The 27,601-nt window shown below is 28.2% G+C and overlaps 2 protein-coding genes across 5 annotated transcripts in view; one reads left to right on the top strand and one right to left on the bottom strand.

Annotated features, from left to right (window-relative positions):
- Positions 1–1,240: 1,240 nt before the first annotated feature.
- Positions 1,241–17,537, bottom strand: LOC107444868 (methionine aminopeptidase 1D, mitochondrial). 4 transcript variants are annotated; one of them, XM_043046604.2, is made up of 7 exons: positions 17,456–17,537; positions 15,894–16,323; positions 14,252–14,443; positions 10,476–10,639; positions 7,667–7,764; positions 4,666–4,713; positions 1,241–1,522 (listed from the first exon to the last, which is right to left on the bottom strand). In XM_043046604.2, the coding sequence occupies exons 2-7, from the start codon at positions 16,302–16,304 to the stop codon at positions 1,347–1,349; spliced, it is 1,089 nt and encodes a 362-aa protein (XP_042902538.1). In that variant the 5' UTR covers positions 16,305–16,323; positions 17,456–17,537; the 3' UTR covers positions 1,241–1,346. The 4 variants fall into 4 exon arrangements, with proteins under 4 accessions (XP_042902538.1, XP_042902539.1, XP_071034432.1 ...); XM_043046605.2 differs by having other exon boundaries at positions 17,166–17,513; XM_071178331.1 differs by having other exon boundaries at positions 17,131–17,508.
- A 5,575-nt stretch (positions 17,538–23,112) lies between these two features.
- LOC122270177 (nose resistant to fluoxetine protein 6-like) overlaps positions 23,113–27,601 on the top strand; it is a 34,471-nt gene continuing 29,982 nt past the window's right edge. Inside the window, exon 1 of the mRNA XM_043046602.2 lies at positions 23,113–23,728. Within this exon, the coding sequence (XP_042902536.1) occupies positions 23,413–23,728 (316 nt within the window). The 5' untranslated portion in view covers positions 23,113–23,412. The remainder of the gene's footprint in view (positions 23,729–27,601) is intronic.

The raw sequence follows: 27,601 nt of genomic DNA, 5'->3' as shown, positions 1-27,601 counted from the left end.
GAAAGTAAAATTTGTAAGGGTAAGTTACTTTTCTAAAAATTAAACAAAAATGGTAATAAAACTTTTTAAAAAATGCAGCCTTAATAAATACAATTAGAAGAGAAATTTGAGACGGACATCAATCAGAAATACAAAGCTGAATGATAATGATACAATGTACTGACTGTAAGAATGATAAAGTAGAGTATTTAAAGTATTTTCCTAAGTATTTATAGTGGCAGTGAAATGAGAATTAAGTAAGTAAATGTTTTAAAAATTAGTGAGTACTTAAAAACATATACACATGTCAAGTGGTGTTTAATACATACCTTTGAATTATTGAAACATCTCAGTGGTTAAAATCATGTTAAAGCAGAAATTTTAATACTACTTTAAATGTTTAGGAAAATTGTAGATCTAAATGCCACAGTAGTTGGCAGGTAAGTGACACATTTAAAAAAACATGAAAAGCATGATTTTTTGTTGTTAATGTTCACAAGATAAGAAAAAGTCAAAAATAAACAATATACTTAATTATGAACAAATAAATAAAAATTTTATTAGCAATTAAGTTAATTATGAAACTAGGATCTTTATTACATATGCATAAAACTATATATGTTAATTCAAGGTTATGTTCTTGCATCAAAACTTCAATATAAAGAATTAACGATTTGCACAGCTTCTTTTTAAAAACATTGGAATTTTTTTTTAAAGCAACTGACAAGAGCTAAATTTGTGGTCACAATAAATGCAATAATTGATATTTAAAATCGAAATTATTTTTTGAAAACAGGAGTAATTAGTTTTAAGTAACTATTCTTATTTTAATTAATTATTCTTATTTTAAATAAATATTCTTATTTTAGTTAATTATTCTTATTTTAATTAATTAATGGCATGAGGGCACACTGGTTAACTCACTGAACTGTCATTATGTAGGACCCGAGTTCTTATTCATGGCAGCGGTTAGAAGCCCATCCAATTTAAAATTGGAATAAAAGAAGACAGTGCACAATATTGCCAACATCATGTTATTGGTGGATATCATGAAGCCTTCACCCTCAAGATCTCCATGGCTGACAAACCAATACAATTGTTTTACTTTTATTTTTAGGTAAAACTTATGATTCCTTTTAACTTTAATGATACAAACAATTCTTCAAATGATCTTTTTGTACAGCTATGCTCTTTATAAACACATGTTGGAATCCCTATTAAGATAAACTTTAAAACTTCTTAAGCAAATAAAACAACAATATTTAACAAATTATACTTTATTTACAGTATATTTTGAACAATAAATTCTATGAAAATATTTTTAACAATAAGTAGAGAAAATCTTTCAAAAAATTTGATACAGTATCTTATACTGAGCTTTCATCAACTTTAAAAGCACCAGGCACCGTTAATATTTCAGCGCTTTTATCAGTGACGAGAATTGTGTGTTCGAATTGGGCACTTCTGCTGTTATCTTCAGTAGTTGCTGTCCAGCCGTCTTCTAATATAACTATGTCAGGCTCACCATCACAAATTACAGGCTCTACAAAACAAGTCATTTGTAGATAATTATATTTAATGTATTTACTTTGATTTTACAGTCAATGTTTTTATGTACAACTTATTCCATTCTAACTAACGATACATAAAGTCCCATTTTCATTTCCATAAATGCAATGTTAATTTAGCGGAATATATTTCCATAAAACTACCAGGAAAAAATAAGTGTCAAACATTCAAAACATTGACAATGTGTTATTTGATTTAGCAAACTTTTCAAAAAATTATTATTAACCACAATTTTTAAATTTTGGCAATGTGAAACATTTTAAACTACCTTATATTAAAATTAATAACATTCCTGCATAGAATAATTTAGCATGGAGAAATAAGAAGGCCTGAAGAATGGAAAAATTACAAATATAATAGTGAGACATTCCACTTTAAACTGTAAGTAATAGGAAAAAAATATTTTCGTTTTACCAGAAAGGTTTCATATTTAACTGTAATAAATCTAATTATGACAAAGTAAAATTTTCCATGCACGCTGCATTACTGATGATATTAATCATAACAAAGTTAGCTATAGCTGAATATTTTTATTACTTCATTGAGGCATAAGTCAGATAAACATATGAATAGAAAATTGAAATGAATCTTTACCAAACCAATTAATTTTAAACACAGCATCCACTGGATTAAAATATTATTTAAAACTTAAATTTGACTTAAAAAAAAGATTTTTTTGTCGTTAGTATCAAATAATGGTTCAAAATAACTTAATTTTGCTAAGTTATTTTAAACCACTTAATTTGGTATGATAATGTGATGTTTGTATTAGCTCACCAACAGAATTCAAAATTGCTTACCAAGTGTCATAATGAAAGTATTTTTAGTATTATGAAATGAAAGATTTTACTTTATTCTTTTAGATAATACACTACAATGTAATAATCACTAATTAGTTTCAAAATACGAAAAGTGGTAGACTAAAAGAAAAGGCTTTCTTTTAGCTAAGTATCCCAAGATCTTGTATGTAATACTAGCTATTGCTCATGGCTTTGTGCACAGAAGTACTTAGATTTCAATTTTAACGATCACCAGAAGATGTTTGTGATATTGTTAAAATTCTGCATGGATTGAATTTCAGTAATAATTTAAAATCTGTACCGCAGCTATTAAATCACACAGTACACCATAAGTGGAAGTTCAGAACATTTCAGAGCAGTAGGTGGTAGAGCCAGTGGCAGAAAGTTTTGTAGCTGTCTGCGACAAGGTCTAAAAATTTCATAATTTGTCTGCAAAATTTGCATGTAGTTCTAGTGTATGTAAAAAAGAAAGACATAGAAGAATTGTTTTTTAATGTTACGCATTACTTCAGTTCTTGTTGGATTTCTGAAGTGCGATGGATAAGCAGAACCTTACATCGATATTAATGCTGCTTTTAAAAATCTACGAGTACCTTTAAAACCAGAAGGGGGCCTATTTAATTGACTGAAAACCCTTTTATTGTTAGTGCCTAATTCTTCATTTATTCCATCTCTTGACCTTAGTCTGTGTTTTCCAATAACATTGATCACAGATCCTCAAGTTTCAAACGCAGCCTCAGAGACTGGCGTAGAAGTAACAAAAAGAAGAAACTTCAAAAATATAGTTTTTTGTCCAGTTCATGGAATGCAATTTTAAATAGGTGTATCAGATCTGGTGCATCACCCTCCATAACAATTTCGCTCATTTTATTGTACATCCATTTACTAAATATCAGATATTCGAAACACAGTCTTTCTGAACTCTACAGAAGAATCCACAAAAGAAAACTAATTCAAAAAAATGTAGATGAACCATTCGATTCAGTAGTACAAAAATACACATTGAATTGTTCTACTAAAGATTTCACAAAACTTGATAAGTACAAGAATTTGCCTCTTAGTTCATCACATTCACTAGTTTGTGTTGAGATCTAAGAATCTTCGAGCTATTTGACTCGTTTATTGCGAGCGTACGGAAAAAGAATGCAAGTGCAGAGGAAGCAGGAATGGAGGAGGGAAAATACCGGGTGCACATGTAAAAGCTACGTGAAAAGGCTCATACAGTTGGATCTGTCCATGCCCTTTCACAACGCAAGGGAAGACGTCACTAACTGGAGGCAATGGTATTTGCGAGCAGTGCAATATCTGTTCTTGACACATCTCTGTGCGGACTCTGCTGTGGTGCGTTCGGTGATGTCCTCGCAAAGATTTAGGGGAACAGGCTACGGGAGAAATGTGTCTGAAGGTTGCAGACAATTTTAAAAATAGTGTTATTAGTGCAGACAAAAACCGTCCTCGACAATGTTGGTGTTTCTGCTACTGGAGTGAAAGATATATCTCCACATTCTTTCTGATGCTTCAGTACATGCAATACTACTTCTCGAGCCATAACTGAAGTATCATATAATATATATGCTATAGCTCGAAAAGGTAAAAACAATATATGGCCTCATGGCATTGTTTATGTTTAAAATTTCAACAGCCATTTCAGAATTTTTCGAATTACTTCATAACTAAATTTTCATTTCTATAAAAATACAAAATATTCTAAAAAAGTACCTAATGTATATCAAACTATTCAACACAAGCTAGCATTTAAAACTACCTAACAAAATGAATCTAAATAAATATTTAACATAACTAATTATTTAACAGCACTTAAATTATTGCTTAAAACATAACAAAATTAGTGTTGTTTTTTTTCTCCAAACAATCTATAACCGTTATTTAACCCCTTTAGGGGTGGAATATTGAAAAATCCATCGTTAGTGGATGCCTGCAGAATAAAAGAAATTCGACCAATTTTTTTTTTCAAGCCTCAGTAGTTCAGGCTTTGTTTATAAGATCAGTTGGTCAGTTATTAAGGACGTGACTTTATATATGAATACAGAGCTTAAAAAACTTCCCAATAAAATTGCATATGAAATTATTAACTAATATTAGAATTCCAGTTTTTAGAAGGAACTAGGTTTCAAAAGCATAAAAAAGATTGTTTTAAATTTTCTTCTTCTCAAAAGCAGTTTTAGACATCCATTATTTTTTGAGAAATAAGACTTTAGAAATATAATATTATCCCTATCATTATCGAGAAAGATTATTCTAGATTACAATATGAAAAAAATAAATATAAACAAAAAACTATTCATTCATAAATTACCTATGGTAAAAATCATTCCTTTCATCATATGCCCCTTTTCATCATTGTCTAAAAAAACAATAAGTAAATTTTACTATTAAAAATATAACAAAAGTTTCTAATATTTAGAAATGATTGGCAGAAGTTGTGAAAGTGTATGAGAAAAGCAGTTGTGAAGTTTGAAAGATCAAAACATTATTTTAACATAATATTCAAAGAACAATAAGAAATGCTTTAGAATAATTAATTTATTAATTAAGGATTTATTCCAGAAATATTTAGCTAAAAATTATCAACAAGAAAGGATAAAATACAATAAGCAATTAAATATTTTTAACTATTACTGTTAAAACAATTAATTAATCTTAATAAATATGAATGCTATTTATACATATTGAAGCTGTTACAGAATCATAACTTCTTTGATCTTTGCAGAAGCAAAGTGGGTCATTAAGTACCCAGATTCAATTTTTCATCAAAAATGTTTCAAAAGTTGTCCTTCCTAATATGTGTCAGAAACAGTTTTACTTATCGTTATGAGAAATATCATTACTGCTGAAAAAATATTTATAAGTGGATTTTTTTTTAACATGAGGTTTATAACAAACCAATTTGAATTTATGATAACTGCCTATTTTACTTTATTTACTATGCATAATGATATTTCTCTGAAGAATAAAAAATGAGGTTTACTAACACATATTAAGAAGGTCAACACAAAATTTTTTTTCCAGCTAATATCAATGGAAAGTAGAAGTTTACATAATATTACATACATGTTACATATTATTTTTACAAAGTTAAGTCTATTTTAGCAATATGCAGACAGCATATTTGCTGAGCTAACTTTCATTAGCATAGTCATGACTCTGACTTCACTCCCATTCAAGTTAATGATTTCTAGTCTGAAGGTCAATGGGTGAGTGCATCTATTTTAGTAATATGCAGACAGCATATTTGCTGAGCTAACTTTCATTAGCATAGTCATGACTCTGACTTCACTCCCATTCAAGTTAATGATTTCTAGTCTGAAGGTTGATGGGTGAGAGCATCATAATGATGCTGATGCATTATTTCAGATTGTACTGTGGGCCGAAAGAAAGAAAGAAAAGAAAATGGACGGAGAAATCGAATTTTAAATATACGACTTCTTTAAAATTTGAAATCTCAAGAACTAATCAACAGATTTCACTCCAACTTTGTATTTTGCCATGAAAATTTACATACTTTAAAATGATGTAAAAAATTTTATAACTTACAATTAAAAAAATTTTTTTTTGATTATTATTAAATTAAATGATAAAAAATAATAACCGAAATTTATTTTTTTGCATGGAATTATGTTTGGATAAATAAATGTTTTATAAAACTGTGCGCAAAATTTTTTCCATTCCCCCAGAAAGTTCTCAAAATATGGCGCAAAAAGTTAAATTAACATAAAGGGGTCCAAACTTTGGAGCAAACTATCGGGACCATATCTCTCATATTGCAGCTACCCCTTATACTTTGGGGGTCAGAAATCCGAAGCAATTGAGAAAAAAAAAAGATGTTTATTCAGAGAAAGTAGGTTTTTGCGTCTAATTTCGTAACTTAAAATATCGTCTACATGAATTAATTAGCATATTTAAAGTCAGACCCTTGAATCAATACGAAAGAGTTCTAGAAGGTAAAGATCCCATTAAAAGTTATTCCGGACGGTCCTTTTTTTTGGCGCACTGTACAACAATCTACAAATTAAACATAAAATGGATTTACAGATTTATAATTTTTTTTTAATTATCTATGCCTGTACAAGAGGTCTCAATGGTATAAATGTTTTGTGATTCATCATTATGTATTATTATTTTTTTTATAAATTAAGTGTATCTGAGGTTTATTTCATGGCTATTGCTGATTGTGTGGCTAATCTCTGTGCGTATGGAAATTTGCACATTTTTTCTTTTTTTGTGTGCAGGGATAGGTCTGCTATTGTTTTTAAGGTTTTACTGTATGATCAGGGAAGAAGGTTAACAAGATGATACTGGTGGGAGGAAGGTTGGTGCCAGGACTTTGTTATGCAAGTGAACGAGTCTTGGCCTGAAGTTCAGAAAAGAAGGAAATGTTTTTAGAAAGAGATGGATAATTTTTGCTTGAGACTGGATAAAGATGGGATGGACAAAGAGGGTAGTGAAGTGAAGAATAGTTGCAAGTCAGTTCCCAGTAATAAGCGTTGAAGTTTGACATTTAATTTGTTTAGTTATGTATATATATACAAGTATATAGTTTTGTGTATTAGCAAAAGTAAAATTAACATCAGAGAAATCTTTGGATAGTCTATAAAATCAAACCACATTATTTTAATATTTGAATTTAATCAAATTATAAAAATAAGAAATGATATTCTTTTCTTTTGCAATCAATCTCAGCAGCTTTTGTCCTTCTGTAAGTGCCAAATATATCATGCTTTATAAACATCTTCAAACGTAGACTTTTTCATCCTTGTAATTTTATATTGCCTTCGTCTTAGCCCCAAACAAAGTTTAAAATAGAATCATTACTTTTTATTATTATTTGATACAGTTACTGGGGCAAAACCATATTCAAGTACTATGTTGTTTTCATTTTTATCTTTCAACATTATCAATTCCATAATATGATTCTTTTGGATTTGTCAAATAGGTTTAAACTTCTGCTCTTAAAAATAATTGGATGATGGGTTAATCTGCATTCAGATTAACAGCTCTTAATTGTACTATTTTTTAAATACTATTTTGATTTACTCTATTTCACTATCAAAGTAGTGTTTATGAGTATTGCTTAAGTTATACTCATAAACACCACTATTAAATTAAAAGGCTTATTGTTGATACTGCACAAGAAATATATTGTGAAAATGTCAAAACAAGTCAATTTTTTTTACAAAATTTTTTTGTAAACTAATGAATATAAGTATAACATAAATGATGAAATTTAAGCTTAAGCATAAAATTTAGATGTAAAAATAATAAAAGCAAAAGAGTTAAATAAAGTATTTTCTCTTTACCATAATGTAGTATACTAGGAGGGCAGTGAAATTTAGAACCAATGCCATGGCCACAAAATGCAGGTATAACAGAACATCCACGGTCTCTGGCAAGTTTACTAAAAAAATTAAGATAAACCAGATTAACCAACATAAATAAATATAAAACTATTTAAAATTAATATTTGCACTTTAGCAATTCTGAAAGTTGTATATAAAAGTAGATGCAATTTGAGTAGTGCAAAAAGGAATATCTTTGGATATTTAAGAAAAAGAGAGTAGATAATTAGTTTTTTACTTTCTATTTTGCAATTGATTGTTATAAAATTAATGGTCACTTATAGTTAACAGATATAACCTCTTATTATTACAGTTTTAAAAAATACAATATTAAAAAATACAGCATTAAAAAATACAGTATTAAAAAAATATAGTATTAAAAAAATACAGTATTGAAAAAATACAGTATTGAAAAAATACAGAACAATATTATATTTGGAAAATTTAAAAAATTGGCTATTCCAATATTATTGATCCAATGTTTTTCGATTTTTTTTAATTATTGTAATTGCAGAGGGGATAGTCATAGGATAAAAATAACACAACTCAAGAGAACAAGGATATAAAAATTAAAAACAGTAATTTCCTTATTAGACACCTTGTTTCCTAGCAGTACCTAGGATACTTAGTTTTGGCCAGGAATAGTTGCTCCAACAAGAGTACTGCAAAGGAGGACATGGCAGCCATCCATTACAAATTAGCCTTGACATATAAAGCAATATGGATCAGAAGCTAGCTTGAATTTGTGTAAGTAAGCGGCAAGACAATTATGTTCTACAAAGAGCTGGAACTACAGCCAGTTGGGAATGCTATCTGGCTCGAGATCCTTCCACTTTTTGTTAGAATTTCTTACCATTAGTTGCTTGTTGAATTTAGTGAAGACTTTTCTTTTGAAAACTCATTTAAAAGTTAAAAAAGGGGGCAGGTCATTATTGACGTGTTGTATAGAGGTGCCCTCATTGGCCAAATCATTCTCCATTTCCGCAGTGGGAAATGATTCATTGCAGAGTGACAGATTTTCCTAGTCGTTGTAATTTAATAATTGAGATTTGACATTTTAATGTATCATCAGAAGAAAGACTGTCCTAAGATTTTATTCAGTAAAAAGTTGATAACGAGTCGGAAATATTGAAAACATTTGTCGCAAATTCGTCAAGAAAGCATACCAGTTGCTCCACAATGACACAGATCACAGTAATTTCACCGTCGTGGGCTGTTCGTTCAGTGCCCACAGGAATATAAAAGGTGAGGAGATTTCAAAACATCCCAGCTGGGAAATAGGATCCATTGGTAAAATTTCTCAACCAATGAGGTTCAGGGTAAAGGGTGTCCAATGTTTCCATAGAAAACAAGTGTGGGAGTTTCCATAGAAACAGCAGTGGGAGTATCCTTTTCTCTTGTCCAAGAATACAGATTTATATTTAGTTTGTAGGGGATTTGTAAGTTTTATTTGATTTTAAAGTGGGAAAGTTCCAATGTTTAGAATTAGTAAAGGACATTCTTTTTAGAATTAAAATAAAAAAAAAAACTGCTGCCATTGTGAATGTTTCACAAGAATATATTTTTGTCTATTTATTAAGTTACGTAACTATCCAATGTAAATAAACTTTTAATTTTTTTAAAACTAGTTTTGAATTTCTCATGAATATAAAATTAGTAGATATTTAAAATAATAAATTTTATTTGTTTAGCTAAGACTTGTTAACAAATCTTGTTAACAAATGTTATCAACATTAAACATTGATAAATAAAGCACTTTTAAGCAATTTATAATACACAAAAATTAAAAAGTCATGTTTCAGTAAGATAGAAACGAAATAGAAATTTCTGTGAAATGTTTTAGTGCTAAATGTGAGTTTTTGCAATCAACCTATATTTAGATTACTTTTTCAAAAAATGACTATTTTAATATTTTCAAAAAAAAAAAAAAAAAAAAAANGATTAATCATTGCTATTTTAATTACATCAAAACTACTAATTTTCTGTAAACACTTAATTTTTTGTTTTTTACTTTAATATTATTTTACAAATCTCAGTTCAATTCCAATTTTCAAAATTATTCTTACTGTCTATGTTCCATATTTTAGTTTGACTTTTTACTTTAAGTATAACAGAATAAAATGTTGCTTCATTTCTCGTACAAAGAAAAAAAATTCTAAAAATTATTTTACACTTTTTTTAAAAAAAAATTAGAAACCAAAATAAAGTGTTCAATTTGTGAAAAAAAAAAAGACAATTATTTAAAAATTAAATGGCACAAAAATGTTAGGTGTTAGAATTTTAGGTTAAAATAAACTTTTTCAGAATTAAAACCATGCTCTTGATTACAAATTTGATTTGTAATCAAACCTTTTGATTACAAATTAACTTTTTTTTCAAGCAGTAGTCAGTTACTGTATTATAAAGAAATTAGTAGATTTTTTTACTACTAAAGTTGCAATAACAATAAGAAGAAAAATTTTACACCACTGATATCAATTAAATAAAACAAATAACTATGACAATAATTATTTAATAATGATCAACCGACTAATTATTTTGACAAAATGGATGACTGGGATTACAATAATTTATTAACTTAAGATTAAATTCTTGTTTGTACAGAACAGAAATTACACAACAATTAATTTAAAAACAAATTTCTGATGACTATTTTGCCATCACCAATCATACTGAAAAATCAATCAATAATTTAGAAATAAATTACAATCATCCTAATTATTTCAACTATACAGAATAAGACAATTATTCAATAATGAATTTCAATTACCTGATTGTTTTACCAATCATACTGAATAACTGACCAGGACGACATATTTGAATAGCTTCGTCTAAGCATAACTTTGATGTTTCCACCAATTTTTTTCCGATTTCATCAACATTTCCAACACAATATGCTGCAGCACAGTCACCATGAAATCCATTATAAAACACCTATTCCCCAAATAGGCCTCATTAGATACATACTCACTAAAGTAAACTATAAAATTTATTTACAAATATAGGATGCAATGGCTATATTAGGTTTTAACACATGTGAATCTTAAAAATTTACATAAACCAATTTATTGCTTTAACATTTTAATTTTAATGATATCCATAGTTTGTGATAACTAATTAAAATAGCTGTTCAACATAAAAACAAAGATACATACTCAAAGTAAACTATAAAATTTAGTTACAAATATAGAATGAAATGTCTATATCAGGTTTTTAACATATGTGATTCATAAAAAGTTACATAAACCAAATTTAATGCTTTAGCAGAAAGAACGTTTTAATTTTAATGATATCCATAGTTTGTAATAACTAATTAAAATAGCTGTCCAAGATAAAAACAAATTAAATCCAAAGTTTCAGTCTCATTCTACAGAAATATAATATTTATATTAACACAATTCGGTCTGCAAATAATAAAACTAGCAACTTAAAAATTTCACAAGTTTTTTCTTTCATTATTTTTTGAAAATTTCTCCCAAAATAAAAATTATTTTTTGCATTTTAGGATTACCATTTTAAGGAAAATTTACAACTCAAGTGCGAAGTGTATGGTGCTATGTTAAAGAGTGACACAAGTAGAAATGATTTATATCATGAAAATAAAAATGGTTTCGCGATGCAAATTCGTGAAATAAATTTTTTAAGTATCCATTCAATTATACCAATTTTGGGCTTTAATCACCAATACTATTTTAAGGTAAACTTACGACTCAGTTGCAAAGTGCATGGCAAAATTTTAAAGAGTGACACGAGTAGAAAATATTTAGACCATAAAAACTTTAGTCTGATGGTGCAAATTCGTGAAATGAATTTTTTAAATGCTCATTTTATCATAGCAATTTTGTGTCTTTATTCACCAAAATAATAACACTTTTTGACAGCCATTTTACGAAAAGGTTACAAGTCAGATGTAAAATGATGACGTCGTTTTAAAAAGAGACACTAGCGATACATATTTATGAAATGAATTTTTTAAGTGTCTATTCTAAGGTGATAGTTAGTGATTTCAATAATATTTTCATTTGGTTTCAATTAAGCAAAAAATAAATAAAGAGACAATTATTTAACATACAAAATAAATAATTATTTACCAAATAAAATAATTAGATTACAAAAGTAATAACTAAAAACTGTAATGTCACTGATGACTTATTTTACATGTACTGTAACCATTTAATTTAAACCAATTGATTGCATCAGTGAAGAACATCAACAATAAAATACAAAAAAAAAAAAAAATGACTATAAAAGATTTTAATATACTCTAAACTTGGAAGAAACATATTAGCTAAGTTGGAGGAAACCTAGTCAGATTTAATAAAGTTCAATAATTCTTGAAGAGCAGATTTAGAAAAAGAAATAATAGGTTTATAAACAATAGAAAAAAAAAAGACCACAATGAAATTTGACAATTTAAACTTATAACAACTAAAAGTTTACTAAGTGTAAAGAAAAATTTCATACTAAATTCAGTTCTACATCAAAATTTTAATATCATTATCAGTTGAGAATAATAACAAGTGGTGCTTATCTGCAGGGAAAAAATAAACTTCTAATTATAATAATTATTGATCCTTTTTATATTTAGTTAATTGCATAAATTGGAACCTAATCTATATTATATAAAACGCTAATACGTATGTATCAATAAAACCGANTCAGATTTAATAAAGCTCAATAATTGTTGAAGAGTAGATTTAGAAAAAGAAATAATAGGTTTTTAAACAATAGAAAAAAAAGAGATCACAATGAAATTTGAGAATTTAAACTTATAACAACTAATAGTTTACTAAATGTAAAGAAAAATTTCATACTAAATTCAGTTCATCAAAAAATGTTAATATCATTATCAGTTGAGAATAATATCGGGTTGTTCAGAAAGTAATTTCGTTTTTCCGACAGAGGATTTATTTGTATTTTTTCGAACCCAACTTCACACTTAAGCCGCATTATCATTATATGTTTTGAGAGCTGGTATAGCAAGGCTTGTGTGTGAAAAATTTAAATTAATTCTACGCAGTAGTTGTTGGTTGGTGCCCTTTTAAATATGGATAGCAATAAACAGCATTTTCATAATATTTTACTTTTTTACTATAGAAAAGGTAAAAATGCTGTTCATGCCAGAAAGAAATTTACCGATGTGTATGAATAAGATGTGCTGACAGTACGCCACTTCCAGAATTGGTTTGCAAAATTTTTATCTGGCAATTTTAATGTCGAAGATGCACCACGTTCTGGGAGGCCGGTTGAAGCTGATAAAAGCATTAGTTGAGGCAAATCGGTGAATAACAACACGTGAGATCAGGGAGAGGTTACATTTATCAAATTCAACTGTTTATGACCACTTGGAAGGCTTGGGTTTAACCTCAAAGCTCGATATATGCGTTCCCCATGCTCACACGGAGAGAAATTTGTCTAGTAGCGTTGACGTCCGTGATTCACTTCTCAAATGTCACGAAAATGATCCATTTTTGAAGCGCATCATTACTAGGGACGAAAAATGGGTTGTCTATAACAATTTCAAACGCAAAAGATCATTGAGCAAAAAAGATGAACTGGCTCAAAGCATTTCGAAAGCCAATATCCATCAAAAAAAGGTGATGCTGCCTGTTTGGTGGGATTTTAAAGGAATAGTTTCTTTTTTAGCTTTTACCGGATAACACAACACTTAATTTGGAAGTCTACTGTTGTCAGCTGGACAAACTGATGATGCTCTTCAACAGAAAAGGCCAAAATTAATCAACAGAAAAGGTATAATGTTCTACCAAGATAATGCGAGATCTCAAACAAGTTTGGTCACTCACCAAAAGCTTTTACAGTTTGAATCGGATACACTGCCACACCTACCATATTCTCCAGATCTGGCGCCTTCGGATTATTATTTGCTCCAGTCACTACAAAATTTTTTTGACCGTAAAACCTTTACTTCAAATAAAGAGGTCAAAAAATACCTGGATCAGTTTTTTTGCCAGCAAAGACCAAACCGTGGAATCATGCTACTACCAGAAAGATGGCAAAAGGTGTTGAATCAGAATGGCCAATAAATAATTTAATAAAATATTTATTCATTATACGAAAATTGTCTTTCATTTCCCCACAAAAAAAAAAAACGAAATTACTTTCCAAACAACCCAATAACAAGTGGTGTTTATCTGCAGGCAAAAAATAAACTTCTCACTATAATAATTATTGATCCTTTTTATGTTTAGTTAATTGCACAAATTGGAACCTAATATGCTAATAATATAGGTACAGTGGCAATAAGTGTTTTACAGCTCCCTAAATGTCCAAGTACCCAATGAAATTATATTCCTTTTCTAACATTAATATAAAATTAAAAATGATCAAGGAAAATAATTTTGGCTATGAAAAAGGGTATATTAAGAGTTCAGCAAATACAGATACATAGAATGAAAGGATCAATATTATTGATACTTTGCAGTTTAATTAAATAATGAATCAACATTTTGCAAAAATCAAGTGAGACGACAATAAAACGAAAACAAGTATTCCTCTTTTTCAATAAAAATCATGAGCTTTACCTACACTGACATCCACACTGATAATGTCTCCATCCTTCAATCTTCTACTATCAGGTATGCCATGACAGGCAATATTATTGACAGATGTGCAAATTGACTTAGGAAACCCTCTGTAGTTTAAAGGTGATGGATATGCCCCATAATTAATGCAAGTCGAATGTGCAATTGAATCTAACTCATCAGTTGTTACACCAACCTTTTTAGAAATAAGATTTATTAAAATTACACAAAATTGCAACATTTTTCAAATTGCAATGACTAAAAAATATCTGAGTATTTCAAATTAAAAGATAGCACTGGTATACAAAGTTTAGCACAAATTTTAAATAGATATTTCCATAAAACAACAGACAAGCTATTTTATTTCCAGTTCCTTAACTAGCAGTTAATAAAACATAGATGGGTTTCATGACAAACTCCATGGGGACAAACTCCACGATTAGATACTCTGAAAAGAGGTATATAATCATATAGGGGGGGAAATGAATATTTTCTTTTTAAAAACAGTCCTAAATCAGTATTATGTAATGCAAATGGAAATTATTCTTAGTTAAAAAATTTATTGTTTCTATTAACAAAATATTCCTAATTTCTTTTTAGATGTAAAGAATATTTACATTTAAAGGTACTAACTAAAACTTTATAATTAAAGTTATTTGTAAATCATGATTCCTTCTTCCTAAAATATTTTTCTTGATTTAAATATATATTTCATATAAAATTTAATTTCAAAATAATAATAGTGATAGGTTAAAATGTTTAGTATTCTTAGCCAGTAACTGGATCTCCCTTTAGTTTAGATGCCTGGGGTAGTAGCCCCATTTGCCTCTCTCTGAACGCCACTGTTAACTAGACATGAAGCAAGTATAAAAAATAAAACATACAAATGATGAATTAATATCAAATGATCTAATTTAATAAGAAGTATGAAAATACAGGACCAAACATATTTAGTATTATTTTTAAATAATATTTTATATGAATTTTCACAAGGTTCAGGTAACCTTCAGCCCTTATAAACAGAAGCTCTGAAATCTAATATTTTTGGAAGGGGGTTTGCCAAATGAAATTTCAAATTTAACTGAATCATTAATAAGCAGGTAATTTTTAAGTTCTAATCAATGAGCTGTGATTATTTAATGAGTAAGGCATCCTTTTCCAAAACAAGTTATAAGTAAGGCATCCTTTTCCAAAACAAGTTATAAGTAAGGCATCCTTTAGGATGCATAATTTTCAATGCCAGCAGATTTATGCTGGCAAAATTATAACTAAACTTTATATCGAAAATACAGTATTTGTTTTCTATATTAATACCTTAAGGAGCAAGTATTCGGAGCAATTATGTCATTGGTCCTTGATACAGGTATTTGGACTTAATTAAAAACATTGTCCTAATTAAAGATCAAATATAGTCCTCTTGTTTTCAAATCCTTGATTTTAATTCATATTTTAAATATGGACCTGCTTTTGGCAAAAAGGAATCCAAAAATTCGGAAATCAAAGGACCCAGAGCATTTAAAGTACAGCAAAATCACTGAAAATTCACTTTCAAAATGAACTGTCTTTTAGGTTGGGTAGGTTTAAGCTATCTATACACAAAAAAGAACTACACATAAAATATAAAAATAGTAATAACATATTTAAACCTCTATATATCTTGCTACTTCATCCAAAACAATTTTGGCAAGAGAACATGATTTACGCATACATTCAACACTTTTGCAGTCCATTATCTTAATGTCTTCTTCAGATTCATGTTCAACACCTGAGTCTGCATAACTGGGCTTTTTGATGTAGTCAGGCACATTTCTTTTTGGTCCAACTTCGCAAGGACTTACGATGTCATAAGTTTTATTCCTAGTTCCAAACCAGGAGTTTTTGGCTTTTCGAGAATATTGCTTTTTATCTAACTTATTCAGTTGTCTCTGAGTTTTGAGTAAATATTTTGAACTTGAACTATAATTTGTAACACATTTGAAATAAAATGGCAACTTCAAAGAAATAAACAAATTTATCTGTTTTGGTGAATGAGAAGCATATTTTGCAAAAAATGACATGTTTTAACCCTTACATTACCTGAAAAAAAAACAGTAATAATTTATTAATAGTTCATAATGTTTTAAACTAATTCCAGTAAATCATTTATTTTAAAAGTATTTATCTAGTCATACAATAAAATTAGATACAAATTGATACTGTTTTTACTTTTATACAAGATAATTTTTATAATTTGATGACAGAGATATATTTTAAAATTTTAACTAAGCATTTAAAGAAATATAGTATATTTATAATAAGCATTTTACTGTTAAAATTAAGGTTATTTTAAGGTAATTCAATCAAAAAAAATGTATAAAACATTCTAAGTTATATATTTCTTGTTCTGATGTCTAATTTCTTTTATAACACTAGTTTAGAAACAACATAAACAAACATATAAATAGAACCAAAAGTTTAAAGTAATTATTAATTGTTTAAATTAGTTAATTTAGGAGTAGTTAAAGCACAACAAAGTTAAAAAGAACAATTAAAAATGTTTCAATAAAAAACTTTTTTCTTATTGTAAAATAATTATTTACATGGGGCTTTTCTGAAATTATACAATGAAACAAAATAATTTTTTTAAAATAATGATGCGCATCAATGATGCAGATCATTAAAAATCACTCAAATCGCTCCCCTCGAAGTAAAAACTTTAATTCATGTAAGGAAGTTCATAAAGTTAAAATATTAAAAAAAAAAAAAATCATCATATAAATAGATATTATTGAAAACTTTTCATTTTATAACTTCAAATGATCTTAAACCTAAAGACCCCCGATGCTACACCAGAATCAATATAATAAATAGAGCAATGAAATAATCGAGAACAATAAAACAAACAATTAATCTATAAAGTTTGAAAACATCAGCACTACATAGTTATGCAGAATGAATTTTTCCTTAATAAATTTCTCGTGAAAATTTTATTCGACGACACTTTTACCCCTCTTTGAAAGATGCAAGTAATTTGAAATAAATGAAAATATCATACGTTGATTCTGATTCAGCGCAAAAACTTCAAAAGGTTTTAGATAAACTAAAAAAAATTTTAATTTAAAAAAAACCGGAACGTTTCATACATAAAACTTTCAGAAGTCGGAAATTGATAAACAGATTGATTGACAAAATAATTTTCGCATTAAAATCATAAATTAGAAATATTTACCATATTCCAAAATATAATTTTATCTTGATTATTGGTTATTTTAAGATTAGTTTACTTTAAAGCTTTTGGCTGCTTATTTCTGTTTATTCTGAGATCCGTAAGGTCCGTTTGCCCAAAATACTATGTAGATGGCACTAGTAGATAGTAGATAAGTACTTTGCAACGAACTAGAGGTAGCTACCTTATTTACGTCGCACAAGAGCTGCACAATGGGCTATTAGCTATTAGCGACGGTCTGGGAGACATCCTTTATGATGATCCAAAGACTTGGCATCGCAATTTTGATCCTCTGCAGAGGGGATGGCTTCCCTGCTTTGGTAGCCCGACGAACCTGCACTAGAGCTGCACAATAGGCTATTATTTAAACTGGGAACATTCTTGAGGATGATCCGAAGATATGATACAGATATTTTGATCCTCCCCCCGCTTTGGTAGCCCGACGACCAGCACGCGAAGTCGAGCACTTTATGGTTGAACTGTTAACGAGAAACAACACCGCTCTCCCTTGGTCCTTACGCAGGTTGATCAAAGTGGTCACTTACCCGCTTACCGACCGAATCCCGTGAAAGAAAGATTTATATCTGGAACTGTAACTATTTTGTAACTAATATTAAAGGAAGTGGTAGCTTAGATAATAATGAATTAATATGCACAAAAATATATAAGGTCTGCCAGCTTTCTACGATTTTTGGAAAAATTTCTCCTACTGGTTGCTAAGTTTATTCTTCGATGTATTATTCTTCCTTTTAAAAATATTTTTGTCGCCCCTACTTGCAAAGGATTAGAAGTCTTATATAAGAAGCCACTTTGTACCAATTCTCTTGAGTTCAAACCTTTATATTCTTGGCAAAATTACCAGAAGTTTTGTAAGCTTTTTGTCTATCACTCAATAAAATATTTTTCAAGAAAGTGTAGTAATTGACAGCTCAGCTTTAATATATTATCATTCCCTCAATCCTTCACTTTCGATATCATCGCAAAGAAAAAAAAAAGGCTTTTGTTGACATTTATTGCAGGTAGATGGCTTTATTTCCAGAATTCAACTGAGTTGTTGTTACCTAGGTATTCTTTCAGGACAGATGGCATTTTTTATTAAAAAGGTAGTTAGTGATATTAACATGATTTCTTTATTCACATAGAGCCAAACATTTGTAGGCACCTTAAAATATTCATTATAATAACTTTTATACACGTACAGAAATTTGCGTGCATTTTTCTTTCTTAATTCAAAGTGGAAGCTAATATTCACTAATTTAAATGCAAACGTATAATTTCTTTTATAATGGTAAAATTTTTTACGTGACTCCAGTACTGAAATTCAGGCGCTCAATGAGTGAAATACAATCGGATTTAATTTATACTTTTTTAAGTTACGTAATTTGAATAAAAAATATTATAAATAATAACTTTTCATTTTTCATGAAAGTCGTTTATCAATGTGAATTTAGTTTTTATGAGTGCGAGCTTCAGCAATTTTACCCAATCTAGGTTCGTGAAACTGTAAAATTTAAAAGCAGTTGCATTATTGTAAGAAAAAATCGTTTAATGAATATGTTGCTGGATTACTCATGAAGACTATTGGAAGTATATTCTAAAAATTAAACACATAACTTTAAAAAACAAGGAAAAATATCAAATTAATAAACGATGACTATACGTTAGTTTTCTTTCTAAAAAATTATTGAAGATACGGATGTTCCTGAATTTCTCAGGTATAAATGATTGAAGAAAAGATAAACTCTGTCATTTATATTTTAATTCGTATGACGTATAATATGAAGTATTGTAATTTGGTGTCATAATCTCAAAATAGGGTGTTAATCGTAACCGTTTCGGAATATGCTTATTTTGACTCAAAAACGCACTTTTTTTCAAGAAATTTTTTATGAAAAAATCAAAAATTTAAAAAAAAAAATTCAAAAATTCTCTAATGTGAAAATGTAAAAGATTTTTATTTCAAAGTTTCGAAACTCTGTCATAATTTACTACGGAAGTTAAACAATATAACGGTTCAAAAATTTGTTACTCTATTTTTATTTTAATGTATCAGTTTTCTCTTTTCATGTCTTTTGAATAATTGGTTAAACTACAAAAATTCTTTCTCAAAAAATTATAAGCTGTCAACCCAAAGACAAATATGTAATTTAATGTTGAATTTGGATGAATTGAATAATTTTTATTAAATAATTTGTTAATGTTGAAAAAAAATTGAATTGTAAAGTATAAATTTTTTTTTATGAACGTTTTCTAAACATAGAATTTTCAGATTTTTGTTAACTTAAATTTTCATTTTCATGCCATTTAACTAAAAATAAAGTGGATAAAAATTAATTTAAAAAATAAATTCTTCAATGCTATTGAAATTACACCCCATTTTGAGATTACACTCCAATCCAAAAGTATCAAAAGTTCCAAAGAACCGAAAGTTTTCATTAGTAATCTAACAACAGATTCATTAAAACAGTTTTTTCCTAAAATAGTGCTATTACTTTCACATTTTACGGTATTATGAATCTAGATTAGGTAAAATTGTTGAAGCCCCTTAAGCTGCATAGTTGAAGGGTGCTGCTAATTTTTCTATAAAATTCTAGGGAATTTGTAATCAGCATTTTTTAGTGTTTTGAATCAAATGTTATTATTTATATTGAAGAAAACGGTGCATAAAAATTTAAATGCTTCTAAAACAAAAAATTTTTTTTAATAGCAATCAACTATCATTTTTTTTTTACTTAAAAAAAATGTTTCTCAGTGAAAAGTGTTAATAATATTTTTGGTTTTCGGACTATTCATGTGTTTTAAAAGAATTTTAGCCTTCTATATATATAAATTGATAAACATACAGATAACCTGATAATCATGTATCTATGTTTACAAATGTTTTTTAATATATATATTTATAAATTAAAAGTATAACTGCACTATGTGCAATATTCAGTTGTTTGAAAATATGTTTAATAATTTTAAGAGCAAATAAAAGACTGCTGTTGGTTTAAAAAAAAAATATTTGTAGCATAATAAAAGGTGCACTCATGAAGTTATTCCAGCTTTCACTTAGTCTTTGGAAATTAATTCATTTTAATAGCCTTGGTCATTATTAATAAAGAATTCGAATCAATCAAATTATAGTTTTTTTTCCTGTAAAAATAATTAACGAAGTGAAAAGATTCTTAGAATCTTATTAGACACCTGTTTCAAAACTTGAATTTCAATTTTCTTCGTGTCGAACACAGTCATTTTATTTTTCACTCTCGCTTGAAATAAATTAAAATAGCGATTTTCATGTTTATTTATCTACAGTTTTAAACTAAACTGTATAGAAATGTATTTTTACTGTCCTGTTTCAATATTCGAGACAGCAGAACAAGTTTAAAAGAAAATTCTGAAATAGAATAGAAATATTTATTGTTTCTTTTACTTTTGTATTAATCTTGCTTGTATCAAGGCATTTTAGAGCTTTGCCCACATCGTAACTTTCGCATTTTCTTTTCCTTTACCAAGTTGACCTATCGGGCGTTGAACAAAAGTGAATATTTGCCATAAGCCAATAACACTATTCAAATGTTTTTTAACATACTAGTTGTTCAACACTAAAAGACTTTAATTATAATTAATACAGACGTATACACATAATTACAGATACGTACTGATTAAAGATTTAGCTTTCAGTTTCGTTGTAAAAAAACAGTTCTAAAGTTGATTTTGCAAAAAGTTATTCTTATTGTAGGACTAAATTTGTATTAAACAGTTTGTAACTATTAAAATTTAATGTTCTTTGAGAATCACGTTTTTTCCTCTGAATTAAATAAAACTAAAATTTACATTTCAGATAAGTATTAAATCATTGTTTTTTAAATAAATAAATAGACGAAATTTACTTACCGCAAATTCTTAAAAATCTGTACTTATTTTAAAGGTATAAAAACTGGTAATTTAAGTATCTCATCTTTTACAATTTATTTCCGTTAGAAAAAGGAATCGTGTACCAAAATATATAGATAATATAAGTAGTTATACTTATTTTGAAATGACACAGGGTCCTTTCCTTTTTATGGCAGATTTTACTTTATTTCTGAAAAGGTTTCAAAGTGCATGAGTCACTATGTTTATCTTTGTTTCATGCAGTTGTTTTATAATAACTATGACCACTATAAAATATAAATCTCATGAAGAAAAATATCCTAACATCATTATTTAAAAATACTAATTACTTACATAACTTATCTGTTACTGGGATCCTATTAAAGGGATTTATATTTTATTTTATTTTTTTTACTGAAAAAAGAAGAGAGTGGTAGCAATTTTTTCTCTTAAAGTGTTATTTTCAAAGGAATTTATGAGTGTGTATGTATGTATATAAACCTACACGGTCTTTATAAATTTGTACGTTCAGAAAAAACTAAACTGAAATAAAATTAATTTGAAAGAAAAATATGCAACTTTCCAAATAAAACTAGTTTCAGATTTGAAATCACCACATCCGGATTAGGTTAGATCAAGTGTGTGTATAAATTGCAACAGAAAATTAGTTCCCCAGTGTTATTTACACGAATATAAATAATTTCATTACATTTAACATAGTTAACTAACATAAAACATGTCTTCCATTTGTATGAAGACATTTCATATCATGCAAAGCAGCATAGGAAAAAGTTTTTTTTTATTGTAAGACGTGAAAAAAGATTTAAAATGGAAAAAGGTAGTGGAAGCATGTAAAATAAAGTTTTGACGAAGCAAATGAATGCATAATTTCAGAGACGCTCGCCTCCCAATGGGGAAATTCAAATTCTAAAACAGTGCTGACGTAAAATATCCCCAGTGATAGACGGATCAATAGTTAAGAGTCATCTTGCTGTCGAGTTAACCATGGGAATGTTTCGTGGTTTTCTTCCCTATGTAACGTAAGCGTTGGTTAGTTCCCTAAAAAATCCTCCACGAAGGCTAGTTTCTCCGAATACTTAGTTGATCCAGGAGTTCCGTCGTCTTCTGGGTTGGGTTCAAAATAGCACAGCTATGGAATTGAACAATGATAGTTCTGAACTCAGCATTGGGATTACAGTTCGGAACTCGTTGGTAAAATAAAATAAAATATTTCCATATTAAGCATAAAATAGAAAATATAAATGCCAAATTTCCCTTCTCTTTAATATTTGGGACCACATACAACAGAAACATAAAAAATTATGAATGCAACATTTCCTTATTTAATTAAACTTAGAAGCAATTATTATATAAGAGTAAAATTTCCCTATAAGGGCAATATACAAAAAAGGTTATTTAAATAGAAAATGTAAATGTAAAGTTTCTATATACTATGGACAGCAATTTCATAGAAAACTTTTTAAACATGTTATAATTTTTTTTAATATAGACTACACAAGCATTGAAATATAATTAGTTCCTTTCAAATGTGTCAAAAATAATGCAAAATATTATAAACTAATTACTCAATTGGATTAATTTTTATCCAGCTTTAAGTTGAGAGGCCAGGAATAAAATTTTGCGTACCGAAACCGAACTTACAATAGGAAATGGTAATCTACTAGTAAGAAAATTAGAAGAATGACATAATTTTTGACGTCATTTTTTTCTGACCAATAAGAGAGTAAGGAATTTCAGCGCTCAATTCAGCTTTAAAATTCCGTTTCATTTGTTACGACGATTATTTTTTACTATGCAGTTGGTCTCTATCTGTCTTATAAAATTATGACCTTACTTACTGGAGATACAAAACAAAACGGATACTTTTTTTAAAAAGTTTAAAATTTTTCTTTTGCAAAATGAAGTTTATTTATTTAACATTTTAAAATTCTAAAAATTTAAATGATAAATTAAGCTCTCGTAATCCTTTTTTTTCTTATTATTATAATTTGAAATTCTTGATCAAATAAGCCCGTGTAAGTTTCATTTAAAGAATTTTATTCGTTGAAAAGTTCTCTTAATTGATATAATAGTCTGAAATGAAATTATTAATTATAGAAGCATTTCTTGTTATTTTATGCTTCATAAAAGTAGCAGAAAATGTGACAGCGATGGAATCCTTAAAAAATAGCTCTGAAAATTTACTAAAAAAGCCTATGGATTTAGAACATAGTGCTGTGCTGAAGTGGAAAAAATTTGATGCTATTTTAAAAGACATGTCATCTTTGTCGGTGAAAAAACTTTTTCCATATTTACTCCGTGCTAATGAAGGTGTTAATTTGTCTACAAGTTGCTCGCGTAGTGTATTTAAATTCTTAACAGGTGTAAAGCAAATGAAATTGTGGGCATTCAAAAGTAAGTATTTACATTGTTTTGCTATATATTTTGCAGTGCTTAAATGATTGATAGCATTGTATGTTTATTTAACATTATTTACATTTTGATTGATTAACCCTTTCCGTTGCCCTGCAATGTGTCCAGCCTGGCTAAACTTATTACAAAAACATTAAAAACCACTAAAAATGTAAAACAATTAGCTTCTTATCGCTTTGTAACTATTATTATATAAACGACATAGAATTCAAGTATAGAATTTAACTTAAAATTCATTAACTGCTGTCGCAGTTGCTAATATGCTACCTGTTTAAATTTTGAATGAAATATATATATATTCTGACACTCTAATTACAAGCAAAAGTGTACTTTGGTGTTCTTAATTTAAAATAAACAATCGAATACTTATAAATTAAAATATGTAAGATTAATGGAATTATATTTGTATTAAAATTTAAAAAAAAAAATAGTTTGAAATTATTTTCCCCACTCATATTCAAAAATTTATCAATAATTGATTCTGTAAGGGAAAGAAATTTCAGCTATGAATAAATGTTCCTCTAAGAACTTTTTCTTTCAATGCCCTCTGGATTGACGTTTCGTCAATTAAGGCGTATTACAGCTGATTTGTTGGCCACTCTTTCAGGGGCACCATATTAGGTGAGCCATAGTTGCTCCCACAGTAAGGACAGGTAGAACAGCGAAAGAAAGAACACCCATGCCTTGTCCGGGATTTGAACCCAGAACCATTCTGATGCAAGGCTAGTTCCCTGATTCCTAAACAGTCCGCTCGGCATCCCTTAGATCTAAATAATTGCAAATTTAATTTGAAAAATTATTGTTCGGATATAAGCCGTGTTTGGAAGATTTTACCTTTAACGCAGAAAAAGACACAGTTGTTTCATGCTGTATTCCATAATCATAAATTATTAAAATGTTAAATATAATATTTTTCACTTATTTTGAAATAAATTAGTACAAAGTAATGAAAAAAGTAGAAAAAATATGTGTACTAAAAATTCTGCATCAAAGGGTTAAAACAGGGTGCTTATAGCTAACGAAAATCTCATAAAAATTCTCTCTTAGTGAACATAATAACTACCATATTTAAAAAAAAAACAACAACAAAAAAAACAGATTAATACTATATCATTATATCTGAGAATAGATTCATGTTAGCTAGCATAGAAGAATCTAGGTTAAAAGTAATTTAGCACTAGGTTTACGGGACGCGTCATTTTGACGCATTTCGAATTTTATAAGGAAAATTACAAAACCAGTTTGCATTTTTATTTTATCTCCTGTAATGACTTTTATCCATTGATCGGGGTAAATATATATTGAAGTCTATTTTCTTCAAAAGCGTTGAAATATTGAAAATCTCTTTGTGGTATACCTATCTCTAGGGATATGCGTCAATTTGATGCTATCGTAATTTATTCAAAATTTTGAGTAAACTTGCAAACATCACATCAATAATAAATAGGAATGTACCGACAATACTTCTATCCGTTATCGTTATCTCAAATGAAACAAGCGATAAACAACTGTTGCCGATAAGCAATAATAGAAAGAACAAACGCAGAATGTCAATTGATGTCAGATTTTGAACATTTCAGTTGCTTAGCTCTAGTATTGCAAAATAAAATACTAGAATATTTCATAAATATATATCTCATATTTTCATTTTTTTTCTTATAGTATATAATTACAATGCTTTCTAAGTGCAGAAATGCCAACTGCTCCGGACAAGCCGGAATAATTAAAAAAACGGTAAATAACTACTAAGTAAATTTTGCAAAGTAAAGTGGTGAATTATATAAGCCTACGAATTATTTCGAAATAATGATGGATGAAAATCTACTAAATTGAATTTATTAAACCAAGAATCACAATTGATAAACTACCACTTTAAAATATATATTTGCTGTCCGGAGCAAGTTGGCATCTCTGTAAGTGCTGTTACATGTGTTAGTTCATGCGTCAAATTGACGCGTGTTCGTAGAGATAGGTATATAAGAAGCTTCCGTAAACCTAGTGTTAAAAATGATTAAACGAAAGTCTTTTAATTTGAATTAAAAATTCAAATGTCATGAAATCCTGATTCTGATTAAGATTGATTCGTATAATTTTTTCTTAAGAGTGGAAGCAAAACATATAACTGTTTTTTTTTTGTCAATTGAATAATTTTTTTTTTACTAATGTACGAAAAACAATAAAGAAGAAAATGCTATAAAAAATTAAATAGATTTTTTGAAGCCGACAACATTCTGAATCTAGCCCCCACTCTTAATGAATTTCTCTTTAGTCCTGATACCAAGATGCCAATTTACTCCTGACAGCATATAAATATTTTCTGGTGGTAGTCTCTAAAGATATCATTCTTGGTTTAGTAAATAAGATTTATCTGGTTTTGAATAACCACTACTACTAAATAATTCAAGGGCTCATACGATATGAAACTTTTTTTTTCATCGAGCTTTTTAAAAAGTTGGCAAAATTAACCGAAAATTTTCAACTTTTAGTTTGTAGTTTTCTACCACTTTTTAAAACATTTTAAAGAATCCGGAGCAGTTGGCATCTCTGCTGATATATTTTCACTAAGCAGGGTCTGGAAATTTCTTTTAAAGTCGTAGCTAAACTTGGAAAAATATACATACTTTGAAGCATCGTGGATAACGGGGCTCTATGTTTTTAGTTTAAGTACACAGCATTTTTTTCTTCTTTTAATTATGTTAGAAAAAATTAGTTTGTAAAGGAAGGTTGTGTTTGGAGGGAGCCCTGCAGTTTGTAAAAGAATTTTCTAAGTTCCTGAAATCAAATTTTATGAATACAGATTTATAAAATAAATATGTCTATTATTTTCAAGAAAATTTTTCATTATAGAAAAGGTAATTAGCGATTTGAATGAGATATTACATGAACGTTTATAACTTCAGCTGAAAGGAAAGAATCTGCAATTAAGTCTATGTAATTGGTCAATGCAAACCGGTATTGAGGTCAACATTAAGTCTTTTGATTGTGTTGAGCGGAAAATAATTTCGATAGCCTAAGTAATTATGTTTTTAAGCCCAATAGTATGCAATTAATAGCTGCAGTGATTATTTGATTTTTTAAATATTTTCCTCAGCACAGAAACTGTGTTTATTTAAGCCTAAGTAGTATTTAATTAGCTCTAAAAATAATTAAACGAGATAAGAAAAAAATTAATAGGTTTCACTTTCTTTCAGTTGTAAGCTGTTCATTTAACTATTAGAAAAGGTGACTAAGAAGTTAAAAATCTCAACTTATATTATTTTTATTCGTTATTTAAATACATTATTATTAAATATAAAGCTATCATTTATGAATACTTAAATACTTATTCATAAAATATTTTCCTCTAGAAAGTTCATAATTCAAAGTTTTGAGTCTGAAAAAAGGGCACAAGGTATTCAACATCAATTTTTTAAATGGGCCTAAAATTCCAATGATTCGGAGTGTAACAATATGTGTCATACATCCGCTTTGTGGAGTGATTCTTAAATATCGTTATAAACTAAACTGCGGTAGGTGCTATTTAGATATAAATTGGTGAAGCAAGGAATTGGTTATTAAAGAAGTGGCCCACTTTTTGTCCTGATTAAAAAAGAAATGTGTTAATAAAAGTTGGAGTAACTTTGAAGATAATAAATATGAGGCTCTTTTAAAATACTTAAACATAGTTTTACATCATTTTCATAACATATCTATTACATCACTACCATATGATCCGTCATCTCATATCAATAAATATAACAAAATTGGTTTTGATTTGATATACTTTAGAATAACTTTTTATAGTTGTCAGATTGATCGAGAATATTTCCATTACTTCAATTCTAAATTTAAAAACATCAGTTTCCGTGTTTCACA

This window comes from Parasteatoda tepidariorum, chromosome 1 (assembly GCF_043381705.1).
Source record: "Parasteatoda tepidariorum isolate YZ-2023 chromosome 1, CAS_Ptep_4.0, whole genome shotgun sequence".
Classification (NCBI taxonomy): Eukaryota; Metazoa; Arthropoda; class Arachnida; order Araneae; family Theridiidae; genus Parasteatoda; species Parasteatoda tepidariorum.
The sequence above is the reverse complement of the archived record's forward strand: the minus strand, read 5'-3'. Positions and strand labels throughout refer to the sequence as shown.

What these genes read in the sequence shown, in the direction of transcription:
- LOC107444868 (XM_043046604.2), bottom strand. Translation starts at nt 16,304, where the DNA reads ATGTCATTTTTTGCAAAATATGCTTCTCATTCACCAAAACAGATAAAT. An exon ending in ATGATTGGTAAAACAATCAG is followed by an intron (nt 7,765 to 10,475) that starts GTAATTGAAATT and finishes TAATTTTTTTAG; the next exon opens with TAAACTTGCCAGAGACCGTG. An exon ending in AGGAATGATTTTTACCATAG is followed by an intron (nt 1,523 to 4,665) that starts GTAATTTATGAA and finishes CTTGTTTTGTAG; the next exon opens with AGCCTGTAATTTGTGATGGT.